Consider the following 16510-nt stretch of genomic DNA (forward strand, 5'->3'; position numbering starts at 1 on the left):
CTCAGTCAGTGGAAAGATGGTAACTTTATAAATGACAGTCTATCCAAGGATAATTGCTTTACAATATCTTGGCAGTACTGAAGTGGGGGTAATAGAAAATTTAAATAGCAAGGAATGTACCAGTGATGGTACAAAACAGTAAAAAGAAAACTCAAGTTTATTCTTCCAACAAAACATTTCTGTAACCATGGTGACCATACTTGGAAACAAGTGGCATGCACTTTTTAAAAAAAGCCTATACTATAGCCAGAAGAAGAAATTCAAAAGTGTTAAGTGAGGTCATTTACATTCATTTCTAAATTTCATCCTCTGTCTGAAGGATCAATTTCCTTCACTCTTTGAAATCTTTATATACCAGTTCCCAGTTAAAAGGGCCGAGGGGGGATTTGGTCCCACACAGTAACTTACCGCTCAGCTGGTGGGAACCTCAGCCATGCCAAAGCTGCCTTTGGAAAGAAGGACAACAGCTGGACTGTGGAGCTAGTCAGAAAAATCACAGATGTGACTCCAACACCCTGGTGCTTGCCAAGGTGCTGTGCTCACCACCTCCCCCATCTGAAGGCAATCCAGCTTCACTCCATTTCTCAGGGTCTAAGTGTTTGAACACCTGATTCACGACTTGGTCATGGAGCAAGGAGCAAACTGACGCCCTGGGTCATTGATGGGATAGTGGAAGATCAGCCGCAGTTCTGCTCCTAATCGCAGCAAGTACTAGCCCATTTGTGGATGCTGCACACAGTATCAGAAAAGGATTTCAGCTATAATGTCCTGAGCAAACATCCTACAATGTAGGAACAAAGGAACAGGAGCAGGTGCAGGCCATTCGGCCCCTTGAGCCTATTCCACCATTCAATGGTGATTTATGCTCCATATACCTGATTTTGGCCTATATCTCTTAACACCTTTGCTAAACAAAACTTTATCGATCTCAGATTTAAAACTAACAAATGATCTAGCATCCACCGCTGTCTGTGGAAGAGAATCCCAAATTTCTACTACTATGTGTAGAAGCTTCCTAACATCTCTCCTGAATGGTCTGTCCCAATATTTAGACTATAACTCCTGGTTCTAGAACACCCGACCCATGAAAAGTATATTTATCTACCATATCTTTTTCTGCTAAGACTTCAATCAGATTACTCCTTAACCTTCTAAATTCTAGAGAAAACAAGCCAAAGTCATAGAGCCGTACAGCACAGCAACAGACCCTTCAGTCCAACCAGTCTATGCCAATCATAACCCCAAACTAAATCAGTCCCACCTGCCTGCACTTGGCTCATATCCCTTCAAATGTTTCTTAGTCATGCATTTATCTAAATGCCTTTTAAACGTTGTAACTGTACCTGCATCCATGAATATTCGCCCCTCGTAACTTAACCCCTGAAGTACAGGCATCATTCTTGTAAACCTGTACTGTATTCACTCCTAGACCAATCTATCGTTGCTAAGGAGTGATGCCCACAACGGATCACGGTACTCCAAGTGGAGTCCGACAATGCTTTGTATAACTGCAACATAACAACATACGTCATCTTAGAAAGCAAGGCGTCAGAAGAATTACAAGCAGATGCTCTGGGAAAGTATAGAAAATCTGGGACAAGACCAATCAGGTGTAATCTCACCAGCTCCCTATTTTTTTCTCAGCTATGTGCATTATAATGTATGACAATATTCTGATAATGAATCTAGAAAGTGTTTTATTCTAAGGATTAGCTTGCTTTTATGCACTTTTCTGCCCTCAATTTTGTCCCCTCACTGGGAGGGAGAAGGAACTTAGTGTAACTTACTTTGTTTCTGTGTACGAAACTAAAAGTGTTGTTCATCACAAATTAAAGTGAGTTGCAAGCTATACAATTCAGAATTGGATTTGAATTTGACTGGGACAAATGCACAGTAGCAAACACAACAATCAGGATTTATGCTAATGGCAGGGTAAGAGAAGATACTGTGCAGTGTAGCACAGAGCCACGTAACAAAGCAAGGTCCTGGTCTCAAATCTCTCATTCTGTCCTGAGTCAGCCGATTATAGTCAGGGCTGCAGTGAGATGTGAATACTGTAGTGCAGTCATTATATTATTGGATCAGTAAATTGGAGCACTGGAAATCCAGAGAATGGGAGCCCAAACCCCAGCTTGTAAGTGAGTTTAAAAAAATCTGGAAATTAAAATGACAAGATCAGTAAAACAAGAACAAAAAACATGTTATTGGCTTCCTATTTTTAATAAAGGCCACAGTTGTTTGGGAAGAAGAAAACCAACCATCTTTGCATGGTTTGGTCTGTATGTGACTTCAGTCAGCATTCTTAGCTGCCCTCCACAAATCTTCTATGCTACTGGTGGCTCATGTAGATCAGCACAAGCTTCACACAACAACTGGGAGCTTTATCTCACTGTTCACTGGGCTGTATCAATTCCCAAACCCAATAGTGTTCATCTTTCTCTCTAATCTTTGCTATAATCTATTTACTATAAATTCTGGGTCTTATGATCCTGCTTCACAGCTACCTGATGAAAAAGCAACTCTCCAAAACCAGTTGGACTATAACCAGATGCTATGTAATTTTTAAACTTTGTCCACCCCAGTCAAACACCAGTTCCTCCACATCATCTCTAATCTCAGCTGTCCCAACACCGTCCCGTTCCCCCCCATCTGAGATATCCCTGTTCCTGATTCCAGCCTCTTGTGTATAGCCAATTTTACACCCCCAACCACTCTGCCAGCTGACATTGGTGCACGTGCAGAACAAAGTGCACAAACTGATCCCCACTGGAATCATGCTATTGCCAACAGAGGTAAACGTTTTCCAACATACCATTCCCTAGCTATAGCCAAATTGCGCTGCCTAAAACACGCGTTATCCCAGAACTACCTGTACGTGAAGTGTCCCTGATTTGGTCAGAGCTGGCAATCCTCTTGTGGGTATGATTAGGTGCCCTATAAAAACCCACTCACGTTCCCAATCTGGAAACTGTGCATGCGAAGATGGAAGGGATAAAGTGACATCGATCTGCAATACTCAATGGCTCAACATAACCTAAAGAAAACAGTTGCAATCAATAAGAGTGACAACTTTATTCATCAACTTGAAAAGAGCATGCGATTTGGTATATTGCAAAACTCTGTGGATTGCACTCCAAAAGTTTTGTACACCCAAGATACTTCTGGGCAAATCTGTATTTCTCCTTTTTCTTTTAGCTCATTCATAGGATGGGAGGGGTCACTGGTTAAGCCAGCCTCTCCCTAATTGCCCAGAGGACAGTTGACAGTCAACTACATTGCTGTCGGTCTGAAGTCACATGTAGGTTAGACCAAGTAAGGATAGCAGATTTACTTTGCTCAAGAGCATTAAGTGAAACAGATGACTTCTTAATGTCAATCAACAATGGTTACACATTTACCATTTACTATAGATCTTTGCTGAGTTCAAATTTCACTATTTGTCACTTTGTCCTCAGAACAATAGCCTGGGGTTCTAGAATACTGGTCCAGAACCAATACTTGTGGAATATGTTGCCACTACTCTCCCATAAAGGAGCGTCGCTCCGAAAACTAGTGTGCTTCCAATTAAACCTGTTGGACTATAACCTGGTGTTGTGAGATTTTTAACATAATTCATAGCTGCAGTTTTCTCGAGGGGGAGATCTGAAACAGACACCTTCAAAGTCCGGACCAGAGTCAAGCAAGATCCTTAGTCTCCAGACCGTTTACAATCTTAGTCTGTCTGGCTGGTTTGCAATGCCAACATCGAGTGTTCAATTCCCACACCATCTGAGCTTACTGTAGAACATTACAACACAGTACAGGCCCTTCGGCCCTCTATATTGCACAGACCTGTTGAACAAATCTGAAGCCCATCTAACCTACACTATTCCAATATCATCCATACGCTCATCCAATGAACATTTAAATGCCCTTAAAGTTGTTCAGTTTATTATAGTTGTAGGTAGGGTATCCCATGCCCTTGCTACTCTCGGAGCAAAGAACCTATTTCTGTCTTATCTATCACCCCACTGAGGACAACACAACCCATTTGATTGCCATCCCATCCAACACCTTCAACATTTACTCCTTTCACCAATGTAGTGAAAGCAGTGTTTATCAGGAAGGATTGTCCTTCCGCACCTCTCCCCTTGCCCAAGGCTTAATGGGCCTCAGGTTAAACCACTACTAGCTTTCTACCTCTAACGAGAGAGCAGCCCTCTGGTCCAAACTGACTGCGGCAACTTTTACATTTTATAATTACAACCTATGCAACAGTAGCTATTCACCTCAAAGATCAACTTCCCTCTGGTGGCAGGATTATCCATCTACTGTCTAGATGGATAACCGTAATCTGACAACAGACATGCATGGTCTACAGTTTGCAACGATGCCCATATTGTTGCCCATTTGATGACAGATTTGCAAGTCACTCTCAATCTCTTTATTCTACATGCAAGAAACTCTGCATATTCTTGGATTTTAAAAAAACAAAATTCCTTCATGGGATGTGGATATTTCTGGCTGTGCCAACATTCACTTATCCACCTGCAGCTGTTCTTGAGAAGGTTGCAGCAAATGGCCTGCTTGAATCACTGCTTTGAGGAAGGATATTCTGGCATTCTGAGCAGAATGCTGCCTGAACAAAACTCATATGACCGAAAATCCATTCAGCCAAACATTCCATGTTGGAAGACACTCTGGTGTAGGGTGAGCAACTTCCATAACTAAACAATCATGCTCTCGAAAGGCCATTATTTATAAAGGAAAACCAACCAATCATCGACAGCAGCAAATGCTTGACAAAAAATAAAGACCTCCAAAAGCCAACTTAAGTCCTGATGTACAGAGCAGTTATTGTTACTGCATTCCAGCACAGCACAGAGACTTCAACTGTGTATCAGTGACACACATTCCTACACTGGTTTTCGGAGAAACATTCCCACCACAGTCTCTGGATTCAAAGGAGACCCGTCAAAAAAAAAATGTGCTACTGTCTTTAGTGAAATGAGCATTTAGGCAAAGTTCTTGCAAAATTAACTTCGATGGTGTGAAAACTGTTCGAATGGTTGAAATGTCTCTCTCCTGAAAGGTTCTGTTTCCTCAACTTTCCAAACATGGACATCAAAGAAAAAAACGACACTCCACAGTTCTCTAAGACACCACAGTTCCACTAGAGACACCACACTATTGGTGTCAAGGATTGGGAGAAACTCACTCCCAAATAATTGAAAAATCACGATAACTTGCCCATCAAGCTAAATCATCCTTAGAGTCATGATGTCTGAATGTCGAGGCAGAATGGTGGCTGAGAAGAAAGGAAATGGATGAAAGTTCTATACTTTGGATCTCATCACTTCCTGGGATATTTTGCTTCACAAGCCCAAAGACCTGTAGGTCGAGAAACAGTCTGACCAGTCCCATGAAGAATCACGGCAGAAATCTGCAACCTCGAGTAGATATCACCCTTGAATCAAGGGACAATAATCAACAATGACAGTATCAAGCGACTGGATATCTGTGGAACTTTATCTCAGAATCTGCACCTTCATGAATTGGCAGTAAATGAGGGAACCAAAGTGAAAACCAACAACCAAACCAAAACAAAAACATTTCTCACCCCAACTCCAATTTCCCTGTACAGTAGTCTAACCTGTACTTTTCTTTTTAAGAATATATATCCATACTCGTCTGACATTCAATTAGTCTCCTTTATATAATTTAAATGGGATACATTTAATACAACGAATACTAGTTCTCTTGATTTCTAACTGGTAATACTACATAAAAATTGAACTTAAATGCAGATCAAGTATTAAAAAACACCAATGAGGATCATCATCAAGCAAAAAATCCTCCAACAGTTATCAATTCCCAAACTTATTTGTTGGCTTATCCACACTTCTGTTATTTTCAGACTGGACTATCCAATGCTCTTCTGGCCTACCTTCCCATCTACCACCCTCAACTTGAAATGCACCCAAAATTCTCTGGCTAGTATTCTGAATCAGAGTAATTCCCACTCAACCACTGTCCCTGTGTTTGCTGACCTACGTTAGCTTCTGGCCCAGTAAAGTTAAAATACTCATTTTCCCACTATTCAAAACCCTTGATGGCCTGTTAAAAATCACACACCAGGTTACTGTCCAACGAATAAACCTGTAGGACAATAATCTGGTGTCGTGTGATTTTTAATTTTGTCCACCCCAGCCCAACACCTGCACCTCAACATCATCACTCTTGTAAGTGTGAGCATAAATCTCCACTATTCAAACATATCAACAAGACCCGGGATTTTGGGCAGATTCCTGGACTTTCAAAACTACTAAAACCGAAAATGAAAGCTGGAATGAGTCTGTGGGAAATACACAACCTGCAGGCCTGGGAATGGAAATATGCCGTCTGGGACTATTGTTTAGCCTGGAATTCCAATTTACACTTCCTCTCTAAAAGAACAATCGCCCAAAACCAACAGACCCTAGCCCGAAACAGCTTTAACACTTCAAACTACACAGCGCAGACAGTATGGAGCCTACAGAGATACTGGAAATTCAATCTCAATTAAAACCCATTCACACATACACTAACCATCGGAAAGCCAATCAATCAATCTCAGACGTGAACATCAAGAGCTCAATGAAAACTACAGATATGAGGGGAGATAACAGGGCCCCACAGTCAGTTTAATTACCAGGCCCGATCTCACCCCAGTGCGGGCCTTTTCCAACAACAAGCTTCTGCATGAACAGCTTCCCCACAGGCTTCCACTCCCAGCGACCGGCTTCTGAAAGCAAGAGCCAAGACAAGCCAGATTGAGAGATAGAACAGAGAAGCTGAACTGGGAAGCCAGGCCAAGAGCATCATTGGAACAGTGGGCATCTGACGGGGGAAGGGGGGGGTGGGGGGCGCAGGGCAGAAGCCAACCAAGCGCTATCCAAACAAGAGCTTCCAGACACAGGCCTGTTTCAAGAGAACCCAACGGCAAAGTACCTCAGCAACTAGGTGCACTTCAAAACCGCGTTTGAGTGGTGAGCGTGAACGCCCGAGACCCCTAAGTTCCAACCTGGCTAGCAGGGAGGGGGAAGGCAGGTGATGACAGTGCATTGGAATCCCAAAGGTAGGAATTCTGATTAGAATCTGAAATCAAACACTATTGTTTCCTGTGTGTCAGTAGAATAGGGTTCTTATATGGTCATGTAGTTACTAGTGTATTTAAAGCACTACAGTGCATCAATGTATACACTCCTGTGTATTGATTGCGTCAATTTCCTTGACTGATTGTAATTATAATACAAGAAAATAGGTAATACAGAGTCATAGAGATGTACAGCATGGAAACAGACCCTTCGGTCCAATACATCCATGCCAACTAGTTACCCCAACCCATTCTATTCCGATCTGCGAGCAACCGCCCCATATCCCTCCAAACTCTTGCAATTCATATACCCATCCAAATGCTTTTTAAATGTTGCAATTGTACTAACCTCCACCACTCTCTCTGGCAGCTCATTCCATACACATACCACCCTCTGCGTGAAAGAGTTGCCCCTTAGGTCTCTTTCATATCTTTCCCCTTTCACCCTAAACCTATGCCCTCTAGTTCTGGACTCCCATACCCCACCCCCTTGTCTATTTATCCTATCCATGCCCCTCATGATTTTATAAACCTCTATAAGGTCACCCCTCAACTTCAAACGCTCCAGGGAAAGCAGCCCTAGACTATTCAACCTCTCCCCATAGCTCAAATTCCTCAATCCTGGCAACATCCTTGTAAACCTTTTCTGAACCCTTTCAAGTTTTGATAGGAAGACAACCAGAATTGCATGCAATGTTCCAAAAGTGGTCTAACTATTGTCTTGTACAGCTGCAGCATGACCTCCCAACTCCTTTACTCAAAACTTTAACCTTTAACCAATAAAGGAAAGCATACCAAACGCCTTTTTCACTATCCTATCTACCAGCGACTCCACTTTCAAGGAGCTATGAACCTGCACTCCAAGGTCTCTTTGTTCAGCAACACTCCCCAGGACCTTACCATTAAGTGTATAAGTCCTGCTAAGATTTGCTTTCCCAAAATGCATAATCTTGCATTTATCTGAATTAAACTCCATCTGCCACTTCTCAGCTCATTGGCCCGTCTGATCAATATCCCATTGTAATCTGAGGTAACCTTCGTCGCTGTCCACTACATCTCCAATTTTGGTGTCATCTGTAAACTTACTAACCATACCTCTCATGTTCCCATCCAAACCATTTAGATAAATGACAAAGTAGTGGACCCAACACCGATCCTTGTGGCACTGGTCACAGCTATCCAGTCTGAAAAACAACCCTCCACCACCATCCTGTCTTCTACCTTTGAGCCAGTTCTGTATCCAAATGGAGAGTTCTCCCTGTATTCCATGAGATCTAACCTTGCTAACCAGTCTCCCATGGGGAACCTTGTCAAACACCTTACTGAAGTCCATATAGACCACATCCACCTCTCTGCCCTCATCAATCCTCTTTGTTACTTCTTCAACAAACTCAATCAAGTTTGTGAGACATGAATTCCCACGCACAAAGCCATGTTGACTATCCCTAATCAGTCCTTGCCTTTCCAAATACACGTAATTCCTGTCCCTCCGCATTCCCATCAACAACTCGCCTAGCAGCGATGTCAGGCTCACTGGTCTATAGTTCTTCTTAAATAGTGGCACCATGTTAGCCAATGTCCAGTCTTCCAGCACCTCACCTGTGACTACCGATAATACAAACATCTCAGCAAGGGGCCCAGCAATCAATTCCCTAGAGTTCTGTGGGAAGCTAGGTTACAGAGTACTAGGCTTTTGTATTTTAAATAAACATAGAGATTCCTTTGCTCTGAAACAACTGTCTACTGCCTTTTCACTTTACATTCCCTAAAAAAAGTCCAGAATTCAAAACCATGGGTCCAGGAGCAATTCGAACCACTTAAAAGATCAGAAAATAACCAATTGCAAATCTTACACTCCTCCCATTCAACTTCTGCCAGTCATACAACATTCAGATAGCTCAGTGCTCCAATTCTGGACTCTAGCACATACCCAAGTTCCTTCAGCTTTCTACTGATGGCCCCAGTCTCAGCCATTAAGGCCCTAAACTCTGGATTTTGCAACTTACCCCTCTCTGCATATCTACAGCTCTCTTTATCTCGAAGACGCTCTTTAAAACCCTGTTCTTGACCTAGCTTTTGGTCACCTGTCCTAATAGCTCCTTGCATAGCAAGTGTCAAAATTCATCTGACAACTTCCTGCAAAACCTTTACCAATAGTTCATTAAGTTAATGGAGATATAGAAATGTTGTTATTTCGGTGAAACATATATCCCTCTTACTCTTATAAGCCTTGCAGCCTCAAGTAAGATGCGACCTCTTTCCAACCCAGACAGTTGACTCCAGTATCTGTATGCTTCCTTCGCGCTCTGCACTGCTAGATCGACTTCCTTTTGGTTTGAACAAACAAAGTCACATATCACACGCCCTAAAAAAGAAAAAGGAAACAGTTAAGTGCTAAAGTACGGGTATCAAACACTCCAAAAGATGAGTGAAGTAGTTCAATGTTTCTAACAAACAAATTTGTACACACACACACACACACCTTCAAAAATTGCTAAACGTGATTCCTGGCCCACACTGGACTTATTCAAGTAGTTATGATGTGAAGGAGCTTCCAAATTAACCTGTTGGACTACAACCTGGTGTTGTGATTTATTTTAACTTCATTCAAATAGGGCACTGTCTACAAGACTAAACCATCTCGGCAACGAAACAGATATACTGCAGATGTTGTGATCATTAGATGAAAACACTCAGCAAATCAGACAACATCTGTGGAAGGCAGGCTTGCATTTAAGTAGCAACCTTCATGACCTCAAAGCACTCTCCAGCCAATTTAAAATACTGTAATATGGGGGTGAAAACTGAGATGATGTCACAGGTCAAGGAACCCTTTACTCAAAATATTCTAATGACAGTTATGAGACATGAAAAGTAGATTCTGTTTCTCTGAACTGCTCAGCATTGTCATGGCCCCCTTTACTTGAATAATTTCATTGTAACCGAAGCCAGGTCTTGTTTCAAGTGAAGAGGTGAGGAGTGTGACCACCCTTACACCAAGGCATCAATTGAGCATCAAAGAACCCAAGCAAAATGAGAATCAAGGGAAAACCTTCCACTGGTTAGACTTATACCTAACCATGAGGAAAATGATTTCAGTTGTTGGGAGACCAATCATCTCAGTCATAGGATATCGCTGTCAGAGTTCCTCAGCGAAATATCTGAGATGCAACTATTTTCAACTGCTTTATCAAAAGCCATCCCTGCCCCCATTATAAAGAAGTGGGGATGTTCACTGATGCTTGCACAATGTTCAAGGGCAACGAGAGATGGGCAACAAATGTCCCAGGTATCGACACCCATATGCCTTGAGCAAATAAAAGAAAACTTACCATTTGTGACTTTTCAGATTCTGCAGATCCATATCATTGTGTAGCAAGACATGGATAATATCCAGTCTGTGACCAATAAACAGCAATTAATATTCACCCAACAAAACAGCCAGACAATTGCCATCTGTAACAAGAGAGAATCTAACTACCTCCCCTTGCCATTCAATGCCTACACCATCATCAAATCCCCCACTATCACCCTGGGGTGCTATCGTCGGTTAGAAACTCAACTGGACTAGCCACACGAACACTTGCTACAAAAGGCAATCAGAAGGTAAGGATACTCCACCAAGTAACTCACACCCTGACTTCCCAAAGCCTGTCCATTATCGACAAGGCACACGCCAGTGATGCATACTTCCACTGGCCTTGGAGCTCGAAGACGACAGAAGAAAGCAATCTGCTTAAGGAGCACTTCATTCACCATCTCAAACATTCATTCCCTCCATGACTGATACGGATTGGCAACAGCATGTACTGTCTACAAGATGCACTGCAGTAACTCACCAAGGTTCTTTTTGAAAAAAAAAAGAAGCACCTTCCAAACCCATGGCCTCTATCACCGAGGAACGATAAGGGCAGCAGATACTCAAGAAAACTTCAGCAAGATCCCCTCTAAGTCACACATCATCCTGACCTGTAACCAGAATCAGTATTTCTTTACTGTCACAAAAAGCCCGGTGGATATATCTGCACCCCGTGCACTTCTGTACTAAAGACAACAGCTCACTATTCCCTTCTAATGAACAATTAGGGATGGGCTACAAATGGGTAAGATAGATCCCTACAGTGTGCAAACAGGCCTTTCGACCCAACAAGTCCACACTGACCCTCCAAAGAGTATCCCACCAATACCTATTCCTCTACCCCATTACTCTACCCCTGACTAATGCAGCTAACCTACACACCCCTGATCACTCTGGGGCAATTTAGCCTGGCCAATCCACCTAACCTGCACATCTTACTCTAGAGGAAACCAGAGCACCCGGAGGAAACCCACATAGACACAGGGAGAATGTGCAAACTCCACACAGAGAGTCACCCAAGGCTAGAATCGAACCTGGGCCCCTGCCGCTGTGAGGCAGCAGTGCTAACCACTGAGCCACCGTGCCGCCCCAAATGCTGGCTTTGTTTAAAAATATTTAAGAAATCAAACCAGGGAATTCATAGCTCAGCAGGGCAACAATAAGTTGAAAATAGCTCCTTTAGTCCCTGGAAGGATTAGACAGCTTTCACAGGAATATCATGCATTATACTAATTTCAGAGAGGGTTAATTAAATAACTATTAACAGTGGTGGTTAGCCCAGAAGAGAAGGGAAAAAAAGTGGACAAGCTGTTTCAGGCCGTTCTTATGTTTAACACAAGTATCTTCTCACTCTTTTTCATGTAACTCATACCTCTCTATTCTTTTACACCTTCACATTTATCTAGCTTCAAATCAAAAGAAATCCAGGCCACAAGCCTCAACCACACCAAGTGAAAAGTAAGTCCAGGCTCTAATCACTGTCTGGGTGGACAGATTTCTCCTGAATTCTCAAAAGGGTTTACTTATGATCTTGTTTTGGGCTTTAGTAACACTGACCAGAGGCAAGAGGCAAATGATTAATTTCTCTTGTGAATCCAATTCGCAACATGGAAATAGACATCTAATACCTCAAAGTTACCTCAGTAACTTTGGGACCAAGGCTATACTGGATTGCAGGTATCATGTCGGATTTCCGATCAGGCAGCTCAGGTTGAACCTAACAGTTGACAGTTTGGAAGGCAAATGCAATGTTAGTATTCTAGCCCTCTTGAAATGAATGCAAGAGCAGAGATGTACTGCTGAGGCTGTATAAGGCACTGGGCAGACCACATTTGGAACACAGAGCAGTTTTGGGGCCTGTGTCTATGGAAGGATGCACTTGACCTTCAAGAGGGTCCAGAGGAGGTTTACAAGAATGAACCTGTGGATGAATGACTAGTCAATAAGCAATTGAGGATGCTGGGTCTTACTTTATGGAGTTCTCAAAATGGGGGTGGGTTTTCTCATTGAAACTTACAGAATTCTGAGAGGCCTGGATAGTGTGGATGTGGAGACAACGTTTCCACTAGTAAAAGTGACTAAGATCCGAGGGTACAGCCAGAGAGTGAAGGAACAACCCTTTAGAAATGAAAGGAGGAGGAATTTCTTCAGCCAGAGGGCTGTTAATCTATGAAACAGATTGCTGCAGAAGGCTGGTAGAAGTCAGGCCAGTCAGTGTATTCAAGACAGAGACAGATAAGTTGTTGATAAGTAAGAAGGTCAAGCTTTATGGGGAGAAGGCAGGTGAATGCAGTTGAGAAACGTATCAGCCATGATCGAGTAGCGGTGCAGACTCGATGGGCCAAATTGTGTAATTCTGCTCCTATATTTAGTCTTATGGAGCCAGTTTAGGTGGTGCCAAAGCTTGCAGTCTGGACCAGTACACAAACAGGTGATGAGGATAACAGGTTTGGAGCTACAACCCTTCAAGGTAACCAAATTGCCCAAGTGAGTATTTTTCCACATAGGGAGAAGCTGAATAGGCTGTAGGTATTTTCCCTGGAGATTTGGAGGCTGAGGCGTGACCATATAGAGGTTTATAAAATCATGAGGGGCATGAAGATGGTGAATAGTCAAGCTCTTTTTCCCCCAGGGTAAAGGAGTCCAAAACCAGAGGACATAGGTTTACAGTGAGAGGGGAAGGGTTTAAAAGGGGACCGGAGGGACAACTTTTTCACACAGAGGTTGGTATCTGTATAGAATGAGCGGCCAGAGGAAGTAGTGGACACTGGTCCAATTAAAACATTTAAAAGGCATCTGGATGGGTATACAAATAGGGAGGGTTTGCAGAGATATGGACCAACTGCTGATAAATGGAAATAGATTAGTTTAGGATATCTGGTCGGCACAGACGAGTTGGACTAAAGGTTCTGTTTTCATGAATTATGACTTCATAACGCAAAAAAAAGTGTCCAGTTTTCATACAACTGAATTGAGATTTTATGCTATTGCACGTAGATAAATGAATAAAGTGTGCACTGGTGTTATTGATCTGACAGTCCAGACAGCAGAACCTATAAATGGCAATACAGCTTACTTCCAATGTGCACCTCACCTGTTTTAAACAGGTCTATGTTCACCTACTGCCAGCTATTATAGACTATTTTGACCTCGATCTTGCCCGAGATGACTGATGGATAAATTGTAGAATCTACTTCCTGGCATACAACACTGCCTTCACAAGAAGAAGGGATTTTAGATGATTAGATTTAGATTACTTACAGTGTGGAAACAGGCCCTTCGGCCCAACAAGTCCACACCGACCCGCCGAAGCGCACCAACCCATACCCATTCCCCTACATCTAACACTATGGGCAATTTAGCGTGGCCAATTCACCTAACCTGCACATCTTTGGACTGTGGGAGGAAACCGGAGCACCCGGAGGAAACCCACGCAGACACGGGGAGGATGTGCAAACTCCACACAGTCAGTCGCCTGAGGCGGGAACTGAACCCGGGTCTCTGGCGCTGTGAGGCAGCAGTGCTAACCACTGTGCCACCGTGCCGCCCACGATAAAGTTGAGAAAATTAAACATACAAATAGGCAGTCTAAAAGACAAAAATAACCTGCATCCATATAGTGCCTTTCATATCCTCAGAATTTTCCAAATGTGCTGCGTAGCCAATGAAGGATTTTGTTTCTGAGTTGCAGTCACTTGTTGCAAGGTAGGAAATGCTGTTACACCACACAAAAAGCATACACAAGGCAAGACCTCTCTGCCACCCACCATTATTTACATCATATAGTCCTCCTGTAAAACATATATAATTACAGTGATTTCCCCCCCCGCACCCACAGGGGCTATGTTCCAGGGGTAAAATTGCAACATCTAAAAAGGCAGCTGGATGGCTACATGAATAGGAAGTGTTGAGAGAGATATAGGCCAAGTGCTGGCAAATAGAATTAATTTAGGATATCTGGTCGGCATAGATGAGTTGGACCAAAGGGTTTGTGGTTTCTGTGCTGTACACCTCTTATGACCTACCATGGAAGGCTGAAACCGTGGATAGGTGTGAACTCATTCATTTAAATGGTAAATGTAACTTCCCGGCAGCCTCCTGGTCCTGGTGCCAAACGTTCCCTTTTATATTTTGGGCGTGGTAAACCACGGTTAAATGAAACCGTGGTAACGGGACCTGCAGATACAGAGGTCACCCTGTACCACAGGCAGCCACCTTACTGTTGCAGTCCTTTCCAACCCATGTGACTGAGTGTCATTTTCTCAATCCAGCTATTGTAATGACTGCTTTCTCTCACGTCCATCTACGATTGGGTCTATCAGTAAGGTGGCATGAATAAGGCATGATTTCTAAGGCATTACTGCTATTATATCTTCACTAATGTTCATTCTATTATTCCGAAGTCATTCAAACTACCATAACATACAAATTTGATAATAAAATAATCCATCAACAGTACAAAATGAAATAAAGCTACATTTGGAAACTCTGCCGACTGGCTGCTTCCTTTGCTGGCTTCTGCTATTCCACCTCTTCCACCTCGGAACACTTCAACCCCAGGGCATCAATGTGAACTTCACCAGTTTCCTCATTTCCCCTCCCCCCCACCTTACCCCAGTTCCAACCTGCCAGCTCAGCACCATCCTCATGACCTGACCCACCTGCCAATCTTCCTTCCCACCTATCCACTACATCCTCCCCTCCGATCTATCACCTTCATCCCCACCTCCATCCACCTATTGTACTTTTCTCCCTTCTCCCCAGCACCACCCCTCTCCAATTTATCTCGCCACCCCAGAGGCTCCCTGGCTCATTCCTGATGATGGGCTTTTGCCCGAAACGTCAATTTTCCTGTTCCTCGGATGCTGCCTGACCTGCTGTGCTTTTCCAGCACCACATTAATCTAGACTTCTGCTATTCCAGTAGAGTCTCCCTTCCTTTTTTCCTTAGCAACCAAGACCCCATAGCTTCAACCAACACTCCTTCCAACCTTCTACACTGCCCCACCTTCAAAACCTTAGCATGCATAAGCATGCATGGGCCATTCCTATAGATGTAATACAAACGCACTAAAATACCATACTTTAAAGATCAAAGTGTATAATTGATCTGTCTTCCGATCTGAGCCAAAGATTAAGGGAAAAACTGCTTTCTCACATCGAGGTCAGATTCAGAGAAGACCCTTTGGCCCTTTCCCTGCACTGACCAGTTTCTGCTTGGATAAAAAAGTCTGCCACATGCCTGAATCCTGCCTGCACAGCCTGAATCTTCATCCCCAGTCAGGGGGCTACGCTCCTCTAGTTGCCCCCCCCAAACACGTGCCCATTACCACAACATTGACAAGCTCGGAACTTTCTCTGACCAGATTTCTTACCCCGTACCACAGTGCTGAAATACTTGCAATCAAAGTTACAAATCACGTCTGCCTACAACTGAAGTCAGGCTCCACATAGAGTCATAGAAATGTACAGCATGGAAACAGACCCTTCGGTCCAACCTATCCACCCCGACCAGATATCCCATCCCAATCTAGCCCCACCTGCCAGCACCCGGCCCATATCCCTCCAAACCCTTCCTATTCATATATCCATCCAAATGTCTCTTAAATATTGCAATTGTACCAGCCTCCACCACTTCCTCTGGCAACTCATTCCATACACATACCACCCTCTGCATGAAAAAGTCGCCCCTGAGGTCTCTTTTATATCTTCCCCCTCTCACCCTAAACCTATGCCCTCTAGTTCTGGACTCCCCAATCCCAGGGAAAAGACTTTGCCTATTTATCCTATCCATGCCCCTTATAATTTTGTAAGCCTCTATACGGTCACCCCTCAGCCTCCGACGCTCTGAGGCTGAGGGGTGACCGTATATTCCAATAGTTTAGGGTGTAGGTTTGCTCGCTGAGCTGTGGGTTTGATATCTAGACGTTTCATTACCTGGCTCGGTAACATCAGTGGTGACCTCCAAGTGAAGCGAAGCTGTTGTCTCCTGCTTTCTATTTATATCTTTCTCCTGGATGGGGTTCCTGGGATTTGTGG

General features: G+C 43.4%; 1 protein-coding gene across 1 annotated transcript in view; it reads right to left on the reverse strand.

The window, feature by feature from the left end:
* LOC122554585 (4-trimethylaminobutyraldehyde dehydrogenase-like) overlaps window positions 1–16510 on the reverse strand; it is a 55864-nt gene that overhangs the window by 32577 nt on the left and 6777 nt on the right. The window contains exon 2 of the mRNA XM_043699853.2: window positions 9334–9479. Within this exon, the coding sequence (XP_043555788.2) occupies window positions 9334–9479 (146 nt within the window). The remainder of the gene's footprint in view (window positions 1–9333; window positions 9480–16510) is intronic.

The sequence above is a fragment of the Chiloscyllium plagiosum genome, unplaced genomic scaffold (genome assembly GCF_037043375.1).
Source record: "Chiloscyllium plagiosum isolate Xiang-an unplaced genomic scaffold, Cpla_swu_hap1 HiC_scaffold_9, whole genome shotgun sequence".
In the NCBI taxonomy this organism is placed as follows: Eukaryota; Metazoa; Chordata; class Chondrichthyes; order Orectolobiformes; family Hemiscylliidae; genus Chiloscyllium; species Chiloscyllium plagiosum.